This window comes from Pongo abelii, chromosome 6 (genome assembly GCF_028885655.2).
Source record: "Pongo abelii isolate AG06213 chromosome 6, NHGRI_mPonAbe1-v2.0_pri, whole genome shotgun sequence".
In the NCBI taxonomy this organism is placed as follows: Eukaryota; Metazoa; Chordata; class Mammalia; order Primates; family Hominidae; genus Pongo; species Pongo abelii.
Window position 1 is genome coordinate 145721781 of NC_071991.2, and position 19856 is coordinate 145741636.

Genomic DNA, 19856 nt, shown 5'->3' on the forward strand with positions numbered 1-19856 from the left:
CAGTCCAGACACAGCCCTCCCCGACTGATAAGAAAGCAACAACGCCCATCCTAACTCTGTGCTTACTTTTTTCTTTTTTTTTTTTGAGACGGAGTTTCGCTCTGTCCCCCAGGCTGGAGTGCGGGAGCACAATCTTGGCCCATTGCAAGCTCCACCTCCTGGGTTCAAGTCATTCTCCTGCCTGTAGTCCTAGCCACCACAGGCAGGACTACAGGCAGGTGCCACCACGTCTGGCTAATTTTTGTATTGTTTTTTTTTTTTTTAGTACAGACAGGGTTTCACCATGTTGGCCAGGCTGGTCTCAAACTCCTGACCTCAGGTGAGCCACCTGCCTAGGTCTTCCAAACTGGTGGGATTACAGGCATGAGCCACCATACCTGGCTCTAACTCTGTACTTTCCATGGAAACAGTGCAGTGAGAAGAGGGACCCCAAGGTCACTTTCTCAGGGAGGTCTAGATCAGCCCGAGCTTGATAACCCTTCCTCATCATCTTGGTCTGCTTGGGCTGCCCTAACAGAACACCATAGCCAGGTGGCTTAAACAATAAACATCCTCACAGTTCTAAAAGCTGGAAGTCCAAAATCAATGTGTCAGTAGGGTTGCTTTCTTCTGAGGCTTCTCTTCTTGGTTTTCAGACTGCTGTCTTCTTGCCGTGTCTTCACTTGATCTTTTCTGTGTGCAAGAGCATCCCCAGTGTCTGTTCCTCTTCTTAGAAGAACACCAATTCTATTGGATTAGGTCTCACCTTTATGGCCTCATTTAATGTTAAGTACTTCTTTAAAGGTCCCATCTTCAAACGCAGTCACATTGGAGGTTAGGGATTCAACAGACAAATTTTGAAGGGTCACAGTTCAGTCCATAGCACTCCTGATACCTCTAGTATCAGATTTATATACACGTCATCTCAGCCATATTTAATTTATTCCAACTCTGTGCTTCTATAGAATGTGCCTATACTCAATAATAGCAATAATCATAACAGCTACCAGTAACTAGAATTAGTGCAAAGAAGTGCATTATCTGTTATTAACACACTCCTACGAGGTGCATATTGTTATGCCAATGCCACAAGTAAGGTGACTGAGGCCCAAATAGGACCTAGGAAGCTCACACGCCATGAGCGGTGAAGCCAACACAGAGAAGTAGATCTTTGTGACCACAGTTCATGCTTTCCTCATCCCTGCTTGCTGCCTCCCATACATCAAATTGTGCCTGGCATCATCGTGTGGCTATTTGTGATCACATTGGGATTAACCTGCAGGCAAGAAGCATGTCCTCATCATCATTTTAGAAATGGCTTTCCTGACGCCTTTCACTCATGAACTGACCATGCAACAGCTTTGCTCTTCTGAGCATCCTGCAACCGCTCTCATCTCACGCCTCCTTCCCTTCCAATGGGCCTCCCCTACTTGCAGGATGACACCCCCTTACCTCTTTTCCTGGCCCTCTCTCCATGGACAAGCTCATGATACCCTTTCTGTCGCTTCCTCAGTGGGGCTTATCCTAACCACCCTACTTAAAATTGCAGCCTCCCCCACCCCACTCCAACTCTGGATCCCACCTAACCCTGCTTGACTTTTTTCTCCGTAGTGGTTACCACCTTCTAACACAGTATATTTTATTTTCTTTTTTTTTTTTTTTTTTTTTTGATGTTTACATTGTATTAGGTACTAAAAGTCATCTGGAGCTGATTTAAAATATAAGGAGGATGCACATAGGTTATATGCAAATACTATACCATTTGATCTAAGGATGTCACCACCCGCACATTTTGGTATCTTTGGTATCTTTGGTATCAGGGAACCAATTCCTGAAGGATACGGAGAGTTGAATGTATTTGCATCTGTGTTCATGAGGGAAATGGATATGAAGTTGTCTTGAAAAGTCCTTGACCTTTATTGGTAATATGTTGTCACCTTGTAATGTCTGTGTGACCTTTCTTTTTTTTTTTTTTTCTTTTATTATTATTATTATTATTATTATACTTTAGGTTTTATGGTACATGTGCACAATGTGCAGGTAAGTTACATATGTATACATGTGCCATGCTGGTGCGCTGCACCCACCAACTCGTCATCTAGCATTAGGTATATCTCCCAATGCTATCCCTCCCCCCTCCCCCCACCCCACAACAGTCCCCGAAGTGTGATGTTCCCCTTCCTGTGTCCATGTGTTCTCATTGTTCAATTCCCACCTATGAGTGAGAATATGCGGTGTTTGGTTTTTTGTTCTTGCGATAGTTTACTGAGAATGATGATTTCCAGTTTCATCCATGTCCCTACAAAGGACATGAACTCATCATTTTTTATGGCTGTATAGTATTCCATGGTGTATATGTGTCACATTTTCTTAATCCAGTCTATCATTGTTGGACATTTGGGTTGGTTCCAAGTCTTTGCTATTGTGAATAATGCTGCAATAAACATACGTGTGCATGTGTCTTTATAGCAGCATGATTTATAGTCCTTTGGGTATATACCCAGTAATGGGATGGCTGGGTCGAATGGAATTTCTAGTTCTAGATCCCTGAGGAATCGCCACACTGACTTCCACAAGGTTGAACTAGTTTACAGTCCCACCAACAGTGTAAAAGTGTTCCTATTTCTCCACATCCTCTCCAGCACCTGTTGTTACCTGACTTTTTAATGATTGCCATTCTAACTGGTGTGAGATGGTATCTCATTGAGTTTGTTGTTAAATTTCTCTTTCTGACTGCAAGAATATAAACTCTACAAGAACAGAGACTTTTGTGTGTTTTGCTTCAGTACTGTGAAGCAGACAAACAAAACATCTAAAACAAGGCCTGGCTCATAGTAGGCATGAAATAAATATTTTTCGAATGAATAAATCAGATTTTATGTGTGTGGGCTTTAGTGTGATTCCTTTCTATGGTGAATTAGTGGCCAGTCTCTTTGGGCAAAAGTACTCAGGGACCCAACTTAGCTCTTTAGAAAACTATTAAGTTCTGAATTTGAGGACAGTGTATTTTTTTTATAATTCCTCTTGATCATTGTTTTTGCCCTTTTTGTTTAATTTAATAGCTGATTATTTTGTCCCAATCTTCTGTGCATTTTACAGTTGTATTATTCATTATGGGTAGTTACAGCATTTTCATAATTAATCTTTAATTGCAATACTTGCAAAGCATTTCACAAGAAAAAACGATTTACAAATTAAACCCACATCTCACCTTGGATAGTTATCACAGGTCTGACTAATGTGCGTGAAGCCCTTGCATGGCAGGGGGCTCTCTACAATGACAATGTGTTGATTTTCTAATTAACAAAGGTTAAGTAGCATTTTTGCTTGAAGACCTATAGTTTAAACTTACGACATTTGTCACCAAGAAAGATTTCTACAGAGCGCATAAGTGGAACTCAAATAATTTTCACTGATTCTAGTGCATTAATGTCTTTTACATAATATATAATGACCGTTTTCAGGACAGAAGATTTTTCTTCATATTGACTAGATCAGGAAAAGTACTTTCTAGCTCACTGTCCCATTTAAATAAATCAGGGACTACCTAAGCAAGAAAAGAGCCTAATTTATTTAGTTTTCCTTTATAGAGCGAGAAATGGCATTTCACTCACCTGCTTTATAAATTATGAAGAGGGAATACAAAACTTTATTTATTTATTTATTTATTATTTATTTATTTAGAGACAGAGTTTCTTTCTTTTTTGCCCAGGCTGGAGTGCAATGGAATGATCTCGGCTCACTGCAACCTCTGCCTCCCAGGTTCATGCAATTCTTCTGCCTCAGCCTCCCAAGTAGCTGGGATTACAGGTGCATGCCACCACACCTGGCTAATTTTGTATTTTCAGTACAGATGGGATTTCACCATGCTGGCCAGGCTGGTCTCAAACTCCTGACCTCAGATGATCTGCCCGCCTTGGCCTCCCAAAGTGCTGGGATTACAGGCATGAGCAAAACTTTATTTAATGAACACAAAAAATACAAACTAGACTACAGTCATATGTTACACCCAGTTAAAAGAGGGAGAGAAAAAAAAGTCAGACATCGGTGCAAAGAAAGAAAAAGCAAGCAAGGAAGAGATTTAATAGAATTTGAGAGTGTTTACTGAAATTCAGAAAAAAAGACACAGGCCCAGAGGGAGAGCTTGTGAACTGTGAGCCAGAGCAATTCAGAGCTGGAAGCAGTCAGAGACACCATCTAGTTCAGCCTCCTTTTTCTGTGAATGGGGAAACTGATGCTGAGAGAGATTACGTAATTTGATGAAAGCCACACAACTGAGTAGAAACAGTTGATGATCCTGAGAAGGAAAGATCCACAAACACAAGTGCAGGAAGAGAGATGGATCCACGTAGAACCTAAGAAGACCAAAGACCCAAGAATCAAGACAGAAGCAGAGTGAGAAAACTCTGCCCCACTAAATCCTTTCTGAAATGAACCCTGTATATATAAATAATTAAGTATCCATGAATAGACCTAAATATCTGCCTTAATGATATAATAAAAATATGATTTACTCTAGATTTATTTGCTCTGCCAATTGACCCTTTGAAAAATATCTCCATTCTCAATCATTAAAAAGTCAGAAACAACAGGTGCTGGAGAGGATGTGGAGAAATAGGAACACTTTTACACTGTTGGTGGGACTGTAAACTAGTTCAACCATTGTGGAAGTCAGTGTGGCGATTCCTCAGGGATCTAGAACTAGAAATACCATTTGACCCAGCCATCCCATTACTAGGTATATACCCAAAGGATTATAAATCATGCTGCTATGAAGACACATGCACACATATGTTTATTACGGCACTATTCACAAGAGCAAAGACTTGGAACCAAGCCAAATGTCCAACAATGATGGACTGGATTAAGAAAATGTGACACATCTACACCATGGAATACTATACAGCCATAAAAAATGATGAGTTCATGTCCTTTGTAGGGACATGGATGAAGCTAGAAACCATCATTCTCAGCAAACTATTGCAAGGACAAAAAACCAAACACTGCATGTTCTCACTCATAGGTGGGAATTGAACAATGAGAACACATGGACACAGGAAGGGGAACATCACACACTGGGGCCTGTTGTGGGGTGGGGGGAGTGGGGAGGAATAGCATTAGGAGATATACCTAATGTTAAATGACAAGTTAATGGGTGCAGTACACCAACATGGCACATGTATACATATGTAACTAACCCGCACGTTGTGCACATGTACCCTAAAACTTAAATTATAATTAAAAAAAAGAAAAATATCTCCATTCTTCATCGTGTTAACATTCAGAGTCTTTTCAAACTCTCAATCATTGCTGAAGATCCATAAAATACCAATTGTTTCCAAATTAAAATACATCCCAGATAGACAAAAGGTTAACATATGGAGAGAAGCAAAATCACAAAAATGTTAGAAGAAAATATGGTTGAATAATCATATTATTTTGTATTATAGAAGGTCTTTATAAGCCTCTGGCCAAAGGCAGAAATCACACAAATGAGACAGGTGGGCGTGACTACAAAAACATCCAAAACTTTCCTAGGGAAAAAGAAATGCCATAGAGAAGTCAAAAGACACAAACTGGAAAGATACAGTTGCAATAAAGAGTTATTTATAACAAAGAGTTAAAGCTCATATTGTTATTAATAAGAAATATATTCTCTTGTATTCCCAGCAAAAAGTGAAGGACACAAAGAAACAAAAAATAAGAAAAGGGAAAACATTAAAATTACTCAACTCACAGTATTTGAGGCGATGCAGATTTAAACAGTGAATCCTTTTTGCCCCCGTCAAGCAGACTGGCATGAATACAAAAAGACACTGACCAATATTAGAATTGTGTGGAGAAGATGATAATCTCATCCCCTACTGGTGAATTAGAAATTGGTAAATTCTTCTTAGAAGAAAATATATTTCAAGTGCCTTTAAAATGTATATGCCCTTCATCCTAGCAATTAGACTTAAAAGTATGATTAACTAATTTTAAAGAATCAATTCTAAGGAAAAACTGGACGACAAGTGTACAAAAGTTTTCATAAAGATTATATTATTATATTATCATATAAAGTGGAAAATTTTAAAAACTTAAAAGTCCAATGGTGGTGCAAGAGCAAAATAAGTGATAGTGCATTCACAGAATGGGATGCTATGCAGATACTAAGCAAGATGTTCTCATTGTACATTTATTGCTTGAAAAATGTTGCAAAGGCTGGGCACGGTGGCTCACACCTGTAATCCCAGCACTTTGGGAGGCCAAGACGAGCTGATCACGAGGTCAGGAGTTCGAGACCAGCCTGGCTAACATGGTGAAACTCCATCTCTACTAAAAATACAAAAATTAGCTGGGTGTGGTGGTGTGTGCCTGTAGTTCCAGCTACTTGGGAGGCTGAGGCAAGAGAATTGCTTGAACCCGGGAGGCAGAGGTTGCAGTGAGCTGAGATCATGCCACTGCACTCCAGCCTAAACAACAGAGTGAAAATCCGCCTCAAAAAAAAAAAAAACTTTCATGATATGTTAAGTGCAAAAAGCAAGTTTCAAAATAATGTATATATTATGATTCCATTTCTTCCTTTTTATTTACACTTATGTATGTTCATAGAAAAATTAAAAAGGCTGTTCCCTAAAAGTGAAAGTAGTTAAATCTGAGTAGCGTAACAGAATCTGTTTTGTATTCTGCTTCTCAGTATGTTTATAGTTACCACAATGACTATTACACTGATCACCAGGCAAAAAGAGATGGGGAGATCTAAAAATGATTTTTACATTTTAGCACATTTTGATAGAATATAATTGTCTTAACTGACTAGTGATAAAAAATTTTTAAGGCCAGATATTTATTTAATAAAATGCCTTTTGGAAAGCCCTTATTGCAAGGATGAAAGCCATAATGGCTAAAATAATAGAAGCCACACTGAAATTCTAACACACAAGGAGTAACTAGAGGGTTGAAATTCTTCCAAATCAGGCAAAGGCCTTAATTCTCTTCAGCGAAGAAGGTGTGAAGCCCAGTTGACAAACAGATGGCAGAATGGGAAATCCTTCAAAGTAGTTGTTTTTAATAACTTCTTTTGCCATCTACTGTCTCGTAGCTTTGATCGAAAAAGGCACTGGACTCTCTTCACTTCTCTATTCAAATATTTTAGAAGAAATCAAATACTCCCAAGGGAGTCATGATTCAAACCAATGTGTCACCCAGTGAGAGAACTGCAAGGCTTAGGTTTACAGAGATGGTACAGCAATTCATTTGCCACTTCACTGATGGGGTTTTGCAGGCATAAGCAGATGCTAATTCATCTCTGCCACTAAAGCCTTTCATTTTCCAGTCCTGTCTGATGAATCTACTGGAGTTTATGACTTTTCCTAAGATAATAGAGTAAGTGATGAGAATCAATCCCCAGCCTACTGATCTTACCTGAATTCCAGTAACCCTACTGACTACTCTATGTTTAAAGACTTCCAAATCTACATCTCAGAAACATGTACATCTATGAGGCCCCTGACTGGAAAGTTCTTCTTGGTATTAGGTGGTCTACACAGAACAGGGCTTAAGACAATAAACCCTCTTTGTTGCCTTAGGAATAAGACAGATCCGATACACTTGCCACTCAGGAACTATGAGTCCTTGAGTAAACTTCGTAATTTCTCCAAGCCTCAGTTTCTCCATCTGTACAATGGGAATAATGCAAATAATATCTACTTTGATAAGTTGTTGTGAGGACCAGGTGAATAGCATATATGAGGTACTTAATAGAGTGCCTAGTATGTAGCCCTCAATGAAAGAGAAACTTGGGTTTTATTTTTATTAACAGTATTTTCTTTTCTAAATCCTCATCACATATTTCTTTCAACAGTTTTACCTACTATTCATTTTAGATTAGTTTCCAGAAAAGTTGTTACTCTAAGATGCAAGCATGTATATAAATTTGAGTTCCTCCTTTTATACCAGCTGCTTTGAAAAGATTATAGCTAAGAATACTATAGACACAATTAAATCCATTTGTGATAGAATGCTTCAATGAATCTTTCTATGAAATTTCTTGGGAATATTTCAATATTTTTATGCTCATGAACCTCAGTCCAACTCTGTAACTTACTCCAAAAATCACAGTGAACGTGCTCATTGTGCTATATGTCTCGTAATGACATTTAGACAAAAGCAATGAAATCTGATCTAACCTAGCAATAAATGTGGTATAGCTGATTTCTGTGTAAAGTTATCAGTTCCAACTTCCAGCTACCCCAGACAAGGAGCCCTGAGTAGTCTTGACATGAACTTAAAAGCAAAGCATTTCTTGAGACAAGAACCAAGATCTACAATCACATTTCAAACGGATTTATGTCTTCCAACTAATTGACTTGTTAACTATGCTAATACATTCATGTCTCTGCCTTTATATTTTTTTCAATAAGTAATGCTACAGAACTCGATGTTGTGAGATTAAAGAGCAAAGAATCTAGAGGTTTCTGTAAACGCTTTTTCTGTAGGAAACCAGATTAGACTTCCAAAACAGCTGATATAATTTTTGTGCATCTCCAAATATTTTATTTCTGTAGGAAATGTGTTGCTTCTCAGAAGACAGCTCTTTTAATTCGGCATTATAGCCTGTGGGGAGAAAAGCTTCAACTTTCTCTATTTAGATAGGACCAACTTGAAAGTGACAACACTAGATGCGCTATGCAGTCTCATCTCCTACCACAGTTGTTCAAAACATGAAGAATTAAGCAATAGCAGAGGTTATTCCCTCTGAACTCTGTGCCTTCTGTCGTTCCCAGGTGGTGCTGGGGGCCAGCAGGGCTTCCTGGGCTGCATCCGCTCCTTGAGGATGAATGGGGTGACACTTGACCTGGAGGAAAGAGCAAAGGTCACATCTGGGTTCATATCCGGATGCTCTGGCCATTGCACCAGCTATGGAACAAACTGTGAAAACGGAGGCAAATGCCTAGAGAGATACCACGGTTACTCCTGTGATTGCTCTAATACTGCATATGATGGAACCTTTTGCAACAAAGGTAAGGTGGAACCCATTTCCAGAGCCACTTTTGCGTGTCTTTTTAAGCTCAAATCATCTATTTAATGATTTTTCATATGTAAACAAGTGTACCTTATTCTGAGGTTAAGATGATCCAAATTTTTCTCTCAACTTAGGTAGGAATTTTCCAACCAAAATCATTTCCTAATCATTTTTGTTTGATAAAATGAGAGAAGCTCTGTGTATGGTACAGAATTTCTTCCAGATTCCAGCAAATTATTCACTGCCTGAAACACTGCAAAGGCAGTCTCATTACATCTTAATGGTGAGTGACAAAATAGGTGGCCTCCAAAAGGGAACTCAGGCCTGACCCTCCCATGTTAAGATCTCCAATAGATCAATTGATCAGTCAATTTCTGTAGTGAATCAGCCAGTGCACCTCAGTGGTCTTGATGCCCCCACCCCCTGCAGTTGCTAAGAGACTGGATTCAAGCTATACTAACCAGAAAGCTCCTCTGGTCAGTCATTAACATCATTATAATTACTCTTACTCAGGATGCCTTTGAGTGGCTCTCAGCCTAAGCTAAACTGCCGAAATGCTGAAAAACCACATTTAATTGGCCAGCTTAGAGCATCTGTTATTACTTGGTTATTTTAGTCTTGAATAATTCCTTTAATCCCCAATAGATTCTGCAGAGCCAATGAGCAGAGTACAAGAGCCCAATGCATATGCATGTTATCATTTGAACTATACCCTGTGATCCTGCATGACCAGAAGAAGAAATTGACTCAACTGGTCTGTGGCTTAATTTCCCATATATAAATGAGGCATGAAGAGAGGAGGAGCTGGTGCTTTTCCTAAGCTACAATTGAAATGCATGTAAATTACTCTTCGCTTTCTAAATGAATGTATAGCATATGGGTAAAGTTTTCTGTGAACGGTTGGTGCATCTCTTAATAAGAAGCTTTACATAAGTAGCCTATTCAGACTCTGATGAATACATGGAGGGTTGTTTACACTGGCATTATTCACACAAGATGCCACACACAGAAGGAGGAATTGTTCCATAACATTCTCTGTACATCCAGGCTACTGTCTGGCAGTGCTATAATATGAGCATACAAATTAGGCCAGACAGGGTATGAAAAATGAGCATGAGACAACAACAAAGGTGGAAAGGAACACCATTGCGAAATAATACCATAGCACATTAACAGTGCTATTACAGTGCATTTTTCTGTTCAGAACAACATGGTTCCATGATTTTCCTGTGGCACACAATGGAATGGGCCTGCAGAACACATTAATTTTGCACTTGTAGAAATGACAGTCTTGCAATTACCATTCATTGTGCTTGATGCTAATTTAATGCAGTCATTTCCTTGCCAAAGTAATGTCTGAATGCAATCAAGTAAGCACTAATGCCTGTGAGATTCCACTACATAAGTACCAATTTAAAGAAAATCACCATCCCTTTATTTTTGGAGAGTTAGGTTAAACACAATAGCTCACGCAAAACCTCTGGAGGTTAATAGGCAATAGTCATGAATAGAAAGGCAGGGGCATATCCTCTCCAGTTTAGCCCACATTGCGGATAAAGTTAAATGAAGCCTGTGTATTGCCTTTGACATTATTTCAACACGTTTACACAAAAGACATCTAAATATTTCCTTATTATCTGTTTGGTGGAATGAGTTTTCATTAGATTCAATTAGTGGCTTTAACCAAAAAATTTAAATAGAAGACTGCAAAACATATTTGGAAATCATTTACGAGCATCCTTCTGAGTCAAGTACCTCCTTGAGTTGGTAGAATGACAGTGGAACTGTTTCAGAGGAATCCCACAGCTGTCCAGGAAAGCTTTGTCTGCACTGAGGCAAGCTCCATCAGGGACTGGAAGGATCTCCCAGCCTGATGCTGCCTCTGCTCTGGACCTCACTCTCCAGGTAGCCTGGTGCCTGCACAGCAGTTCCTGTGACCCCCCACCTCAGGCTGGTGCTTCAGCCAAACAGCTCAGCCTCTACAAAGAGCTTTGGCATTGGCCAAAGAATGAGCTCCATGCAAGGCCTTCTCTGGCCTTCCTTTGATAGTATAGGTCTGTGCTTGCAGATGCGGAAAACGTCGCTAATATTTTGCCAAGTGAATGAAGCAAGGCCCAACCTACCACACAGCCGGATTACGTGTTTATACAAAATAAAACACGCACACACACAGAGGTGAGGCAAACAAACTGTGAGAATACACGCCAAAATATTAACTGTGGTTATTTTTTGCAGGAGGATAAAAATACTAGTATTTTTTCTTATTTTATTTTGCTTTAAGTTCTGCGATACATGTGCAGAACATGCAGGTTTGTTACATAAGTATACATGTGCCATGGGGTTTGCTGCACCCATCAACCCATCATCTAGGTTTTAAGCCCCGTATGCATTGGGAATTTGTCCTAATGCTCTCTCTCCCCTTGCCCCCAATCCCCCAACAGACCCCTGTGTGTGATGTTCCCCTCCCTGTGTCCATGTGTTCTCACTGTTCAGCTACCACTTATGAGTGAGAACATGCGGTGTTTGGTTTTCTGTTCCTGTGTTAGTTTGCTGAGAATGATGGCCTCTAGCTTTATCCATGACCCTGCAAAGGACATGAACTCATTCTTTTTTACAGCTGCATAGTATTCCATGTTGTATATGTGCCACATTTTCTTTATCCAGTCTATCATTGACAGGCACTTGGGATGGTTCTAAGTCTTTGCTATGTAAATAGTGCTGCAATAAACATATGTGTGCATGTTTCTTTTTTTTTTTTTTTGCTTAGCTACATTTTCCAGTCTTTGCACAATGATGTATTTCCTCTAACATCATTATTTTTTCCTCTTTGGAAAAATAATAGTAGGAGGCCAAGTTCTTACCCCAGACATTTGAGGGATTACTATCTCTGGTCATAAAATATCTAGATATTTATTAGATATTATTGGACCATCTAGTTGTACTTTCTGGAATGGAGTAGCATGGTCAGGTGAAAATTTTATACAATTATATTGTCCTTGAAAATCTCAATACATTTAACAATACATTTGTTAAATCTCAATACATTTAGCAGAACTCATTTTCCACAAGCAGCTGAAGAGATCACCCTTCAGATGGGCACCGGAGGAAGGGCTGCCTTATTGGGGTCAGGTTGCATGAAAGTAAAAACCTCAAGACACTAGTATCACATTCAGCCATGTGAGAGGCTCACACTAGGACAGGCTTGGGACCCAAAATAGCCCAGGTCATAAAATAGCCCAGGGGGACAGATAAGCTAAGTCTCACCCCTGTATAGTATTAGCCCATCCAGGAGAATGGTGGGCAGACAGCCCATACTATTTGAATTATGTTTTTCTCTCCTCTCCTTCTCCCCACCCTCCCCATCCTCCTTATCATCCTCCTCTTCTTCCCTTCTCCTCCTCCTTCCCTCTCCCTTCACCATAAGCACACTGTTTATTTCTACATCAATCCCTTTCTCTGTCTCTGTCTCTCCATATTCCATACCTACTTTCACTCTCTCCCTTTCTTTTGCTGGAGTGTACAGTTGAATGTGTAAATGAAATTACCGTGTCTTGTCACTTTGTTGAACTAGGAAGACAGGGCTGGATTTGAGTAGGTTCCTCATGATCATCTCTTCTGCTTTGTAGGTGATGCACTGATACTCACTATTCCCCACTAGTCAAAAACCATACAGGAAGGGGACTTCGTCTAACCTCTTATCCAAAACCCTTTTTTCTTTTCTTTCTTTCTTTTTTTTTTTTTTTTGAGATGGAGTTTCACTCTTCTCACCCAGACTGGAGTGCAGTGGCACAATCTCAGCTCACTGCAACCTCTGCCTCCCGGGTTCAAGTGATTCTCCTGCCTCAGCCTCCCGAGTAGCTGGGATTACAGACACCCATCATCACATCCGGCTAATTTTTGTATTTTTAGTACAGACGGTTTCACCATGTTGGCCAGGCTAGTCTTGAACTCCTGACCTCAGGTGATCTGCCCGCCTCAGCCTCCCAAAGTGCTGGGATTACAGGCATGAGCCACCACACCCAGCCCAGAGCCCTTTTTCAAATAGATGCATAAAGATTTGACCACCAGTTAAAGTGTTAGCTCTCCCAGGGCTACTTGAATCTTTAGTAGGAGTGCTGACTGGGGAACATTTCATGGTTTGGAGATAGCACAAAGGCATACTGGAAACCCTATCTGTCATCTGTCAGCAGATAACTGTGCAGCATCTTCTCAGCACGTTCATCAATGAGCAGCAGTTTAACTCAGCGGAGGTAGGTCCCTTCCAATGCAGAATTTCTTGGCACCCCATTGGCTGAGGCTGAGGGGAGAATCATCCCAGACTACATGGAAGGTTTAATTATGGGTCTGTCATCCCCAGGATTATTGGGGACCGAATGGATAGTTGCTTGGTCATGCCAAAGATAGTTTTCTAACACTAAAACTGCTCCTTCTTGGAGAGTCAGATCCCAAAACACTCAAGAATTCTATAATTATCAATGTCACTTTAATTACTAACCAGAAATTAGAAACATAATTTGCAATACACTCTGTGTGTCTTCTCTGTGTTTTCAAGCAAGAGAGAAAATAACATACCTATAGTAGAGGCAGCAATTTCTATGTTTACATTTCGTGATTAAATGCCATAGTAGATTGACTAGTGTCCCCAAAATTCATGTCCACCTGGAACTTCAGAATACAACGTTTGGAAGTAGGGTCCTTGCAGATGTGATTATGTTAAGGTGAGGTCATACTAGGATAGGGTGGGCCCTAAATCCAATGAGTGTGTCTTCATAGGAAGAGGAGGGGGCACAGAGATACTCACAGACATAGAAGGAAAGCCATGTGAAGACGGAGGCAGAGATCGGAGTTACACTGCCCCAAGCCAAGGAATTCCTGAGGCTACCAGAGGCTAGAAGAGCGAAGGAAAGATTCTTCCCTAGAGTTTTGGAAGAAGCGTAGCCCTGAGAACACCTTGCTTTCAGACTTCTGGCTTCCTAGGAAAATAATACAAGTGCTAAGAAAAATCTACCATCTTCTTAATTCTTGCTCTTAACAAGGATAGCAGCTGGTATTTATTGAGAACTTGTCTGCTAGGCAGTGTACTAAGCTTTCTAATTGTGTTAGCATCATTTAATCCTCACCACAACCTGGTGAAATAGTTGCTATTACTAGTGCTCCCATTGTACCAAGAAGGAGATGGTTGTAGTAGCCTGCCCGAAGATTCACATACTAGTAAGAGGCAAGACTCCCTTTCCTTTCATTTTGTAGCAGCTAAAAGCATAGCCTCTAGTCTTAAAGCTTTTTGGTTATTGTGATTGAGTAAAAGGAAATCAGAATATTACTGGATGCAGAATTTATCATAAAAATAGGATACAAGAATTGAACACAGACTCTTTTTTTTGCCACATCTAGGTGTAAGGTTTATTCATTTATTGACTCATGTACTGAACAAACATTCATTGAACACCTAATGTGCCCAGAAGTCTTGAATGTATAGTTGAATCTGACTACACTGAAATTTCCAAAGCATTTTAATGGTTTACAGATACAAAATCAGGCAAGTCTAGAATATATGATAGGAATACATGTGAATTGGATATCACCCAGGCTGCTGAAAACAGTTCTTCGTTATGATCCTTTCACCGAGCCAAGTTAAGCAAGAACTTATCATCAAGAGACACAAAGATATCTCTAAATTCACTCATCTGCACTTTTTTTAACTATAAAAATGTTCATGTTCATATGCCTAACCAGGACTGGAGTTGAAAAATACATTTCTTTAATCACTCTGAAACCATTTTCTGAGTTAGGGAGTTCTGTTTTCTTCTCAAACATTCATTTGTTTATTGCTTAGATAAAACTTGAAGAATAAAAGTCACAGGATTACTGAGTGACCAAGATTTGAATAGTCATTCAATCATTGCAGTGTTTCCATCATTTACAGTCACACAAATAGCATGCCACCCTCCCCATGTTCCAGCTAACTCTCCTATTCTCCCTGAGTATTGTGAAGTTAGCTAATATTTTATAATCTGTATTATTAAGGTGGTAGAAGAAATTGTTTATAGCAAATTCAAGTCCCAACCTATAAAATGATGATGGAATTAGATGTCAGTTTGAATCCATCTTTCTCACATACCTGTTATGTAACCTTAGGGAAATTCTTTGTCACTGAGCCTTATTATCAGGAATACATAGTAACTACCTCTTAAGGATACCTTGAAAATCACACGGAATAATGTGAATGAATTTCCACATGAAGGACCTGGCACACAGCAGTCCCACAGCAAATGTCCTTTTCATTCTTAGCAGCTCTTTGCTTTTTGCTTTGTGTTTCTGTTTTTACTTAATTCATGTTGTCCTTTAATCCTTCCCAAATAGCTTTAAATGTCAAATGCCTAACTGGCATTATTTCGGTGATCCTTGAGTACTGGATTGTCATTTCGGTACTTCAGGAGTAATGGCAGTATCCTAAAATGTCATTTCTACTTAATTTTGGTCACAGTAAAAGTATTCTGAAGCCCTGAAGGGCTGAAAAGTATGCAGAGATTCTGGAAGATGCAACTGGAAACCACACCCACCATATCCGACTGGTTTTGTCAATAGCCCAAGTCTTGGAGCAATGTATCCAGTCCTTTCAAGAACCTAGCTGGGTCACCTTAGTAACTCCTGCATCCCTTCCTGACTCAAGGCCCATCAGGAGACAAGAAAGCACTGAGAGCCGGGCACACTGGTTCACACTTGAATCCCAGCACTCTGAGAGGCCAAGGTGGGAGGATCATGTGAGCCCAGCAGTCCAAGACCAGCCTGGGCAACATAGTGAGACCTTGTCTCTACAGAAACAAAATTAGCCAGGTGTGGTGGCACATGCCTGCAGTCCGGGCTACCAGGGAGGCTGAGGTGGGAGGATCGCTTGAGCTCAGGAGGTCAAGGCTTCAATCAGCCGAGATTGTGCCACTGCACTTTAGCCTGGGCAACAGAGCAAGACTGAGGAAAGAAAGACAGAGGGAGAGAGGGAGAGAGAGGGAGGGAGAGAGAGAGAGAGTGAGAGAGGGAGAGAGAGGGAGAGAGGCAGGGTGCGGGGAGAGAAAGGGAGGGAGGGAAGGAAGGAAGGAAGGAGAGAAAGAGAGTGAGAAAGAGAGCGAGAGAGAAGAGAAAGAAAGGGAAAGAAAGAAAACAGAGGAGAAAGAGGGAGAGAAAGAAGGAGGAGGAGAGAAGGAAGGAAGGAGAGAGAAGGAGAGAAAGAGAAGAAAAGAAAATAAAAAAGAAAAGAAAGGTCACAGACTCCTTTTTGCTCCAAGAGACCTCAGGCTCAAGTCCACATTATACCTCTAAGGAAGAGACGATTTTCCATCTCGCCTCCTAGAGAAACATTTCTTGTTAGATGTGAAGTAGTGGGTTTGCGAAAAGCGGTTGGAAGACTGAACAAATTCTGTTCCGCAGCTCTCAGTATGAAACAGGGACCAGAGTAAATCCATGGTCTACCCTTTTAGAGCAGGTTGGAGAGAAAATTAATTAATACAAAACATATAAACAAGTAGGGAGAGAAGGAAGAAAAATATTGAAAGTATGCATCTTAGAATTTCATCCCTATGTGAAACCAGCTAAGCTGTTAGTGACAATGGCCATTTTTCCTCAGGTCTACCTACCCAGTCTTAATAATCCCAGCTTGGAGGACACTTTCACGTCAGTAGGGAGAGAAACTTTTCACAGTCTTCTTTTTCATTTTCAGTTGGAACAGGAGGTTTGATAGATTTGGAAGAAGGCCCAAAGGAACAAGAATAGAACCCTTTTTTTTTCTTTTCTTCTTAGAGAATTATTCAAGAAGAGAAAATATCTCTTCTCTCTTAATATATTTCTTAAATCTTCAGACCTTAGGATGCAATTTAAAAGTATCATGGTAACTGTGATGGTTAATTTTAAGTGTCAACTTGGCTGAATTAAGATTACCTAGTGTTCCATAGGGAGCAGGTCTATGCTAGCCCACCTCCAAAGGCCAAGGGAGCCGAGAGGCCAAAGAAAGAGTCTGACAAAGCCAGTTTCTCAGAAGAAAAAAAAATTGAATAGGGACTTACCAACAGAAGTCACGTCTCTGGTATCTACAAGATGAGACGGTGGAAAAATTGAATAGGGACTTACCAACAGAAGTCACGTCTCTGGTATCTACAAGATGAGACGGTGGAGGAATTGAATAGGGACTTACCAACAGAAGTCACGTCTCTGGTATCTACAAGATGAGACAGTGGATTCCTTTACCTCCTCAGACCCAGGGCTTATATACCATAGAGAAAGGGTCTACATGCTTCAGAAGCAAGTTACCCCAGAGCAGAATTTGCAGTAAACAGTAAAGTGGAAAACTTAGTGGCATTCTGGGACTGGGTTATTCAGAAGCCAACATGGTGCATTAGCATCCAAGAAGGAGCTGCTTTAGTCCCTACACCTAGAAATCTGTAAAGCATTACTTTGAGGTGTGTCTGTGAGGCTGTTTCCAGAGAACATTAGCATGTGGGTCTGAGTGGATGAGGTGGGGAAGAGCTACCCTCAATTTGGGAAGGCATTATCCTGTCTGCTAGGGGCTGCAGAGAACAAAAACAGAGAAAAAGTGGTAGTGTCTATCTATCTACTAGAGATGAGATATACTGTTTTGGGGCAACTCCAGGCTCCCTAGCCTTTGGGCTCCAGAACTTACACCAGATTCTCATGCTTTTGAGGTTGGGCTAAGAGTTACCCCATTGGCTTCTTTTGTTCTGAGGCCTTTGGACTTGGACTGAGCCACACCACTGGCACCCCAGGGTCTCCACCATGTAGAGGACGTGTCATGGGACTTCTCAGCCTCCATAATTGCATGAGCCAATTCTCCTAATAAATCCCCTCTTGTATGTCTATATCTATATAGTCTGTTGATTATGTCCCTCTAGAGAACCCTAATACCATAACGCATGAAAATAATCTGCTTAAAAGCTTAAAAAATAGAGAAGGAAGAGCCAAAAAGTCAGAAAATATTTATGGATGAAAATCCATAAGTGGACAGAAGTCCACAAATATGTATGGAAAAAGAAAATAATTTTGACTTAATTCCAAAAAGTCAAAGCTGCAGAGATAGCTGCCAAGTTTAAGTGGCTTTGTTATAGAATTTTGTGGTGGTAAAATAACATTCCTCCTAGACTGAGGTTCTCTTTGGGGTCCCAGATATTTTAGAAAACCTGGCCAATTAACTTTCTTAGAGAAAGAGATTTAAAAATTCAGTGGGGAAAAAGCAAGTCCTCTGTAAAATGTTCTAAATGTAATCCAGGACAAAGTGTTTGGATTTGGCTTTGGTTGTAGGATAAATAACTTTTTTTTCAAGTGTGTGCCTTTTTTCTTTTTTTTTTTCTTTTTTTTTTTTTTTTTTTTTTTTGAGACAGTCTCTCTCTTTCACCCAGGCTGGAGTGCAGTGGCGCGATCTCTGCTCACTGCAAGCTCCACCTCCCGGGTTCACGCCATTCTCCTGCCTCAGCCTCCCGAGTAGCTGGGACTACAGGCGCCTGCCACCACACCCGGCTAAATTTTTGTATTTTTGGTAGAGACAGGGTTTCACCATGTTGGCCAGGATGGTCTCAATCTCCTGACCTCGTGATCTGCCCGCCTTGGCTTCCCAAAGTGCTGGGATTACAGGCGTGAGCCACCGCGCCTGGCTAAGTGTGTGCCCTTTTCTAATCCTCACCAGTGTGGGGACACAGCTGAATTTTTTTTTCCTGAGTGTTTTATTTGTGTATGTTGTTGAGTGTTTTTATTTGCTGTTCTTCAGCAATGATCAGAACTCTAAATAATGTGAAGTTCACAGAAATAACACTTTATCTTTTCTCACATATTAGCTCCATGACTTGAGCCGAAACTCTATACATTTCTTTTCTTTTGTGAGCCAAAAAGGAACTGGTCTGATAAATTGTCCCGAGGGTTTTGCTTTTAGATTGCGCACATGTTTGGCTGCCCTGCAAGCAGGTCCATTCACCAATGTCCACGCTGCCCTTGAGTACTCCATCATGTCTATGGGCCATGAAGACCTGCCTCTGCCATGCAGTTTCTTCACTCCACAGCTGTTTGCGCGCTTATCATTTCCAACAGGCAGCTCTGGCCTTAGCAACTGGGCTCGTTCCAGGCATTCCTTGGGTACAGGAAATTTACTTTCTTCAATGATCAAGCCTGAGACTATACTGCTATAGCCTACCCATTTTATAGATCAACCTGGCTTTGAACTCACTCACATATTTTTACCTCTATTAATTCCAACTGGTTATAACAGTGTTTGATTTAGATAAATAGGCATTTTATTTTTTTTCTAGTTAAAACCAAATCCTGAGGAAACAAATTATGAAGAGCCAGCTGCTCTCTCTGAGCCAACCTTTTCTTGGCATTTTAAATGTATTATCTTCATTTTCTCAAGAGGAGTGGGCACAGGATATAGTGAAATGTTTAACTTGACTAGCAATATTTTCTAGCTACTCTTCCAAGGGATATGTTTACTAAATATAAGGTGGCTTTTACAGTATTCAAATTCCATAAGGCAAAGACTCTCAATTAAATTAAATTATTGGCAGTACAATTTAACTTCCTACATTCTGCGTGAATGAAGTAAGTTCAAACAGTTTGATCATTAATAATAATTTTATTCCTTCATATACACTGAGTACAAGCTTAGTGAAATATGGGAACATGTACGGAGAGCCTGCTGTGGGGGAAGCAGTGGATTGCCAGCAAGGAAGGACAAGATGAATAAGACTAGGCTGGGAATGCAATGGAGGGGATAGAACCAACTGCAGCATACAGGGAAACAAGCCAGAAGGCCGAGTGAGAGACCCCCATGGACACCCACGCTGAAGGTTCTACTGGGAGGGCTGCCTTCAAAGTCTTG

The 19856-nt window shown here is 40.4% G+C and overlaps 1 protein-coding gene across 1 annotated transcript in view; it reads left to right on the forward strand.

Moving 5' to 3' along the window:
• CNTNAP2 (contactin associated protein 2) overlaps positions 1-19856 on the forward strand; it is a 2266356-nt gene that overhangs the window by 2012259 nt on the left and 234241 nt on the right. The window contains 1 exon segment of the mRNA NM_001133793.1: positions 8748-8984. Within this exon segment, the coding sequence (NP_001127265.1) occupies positions 8748-8984 (237 nt within the window).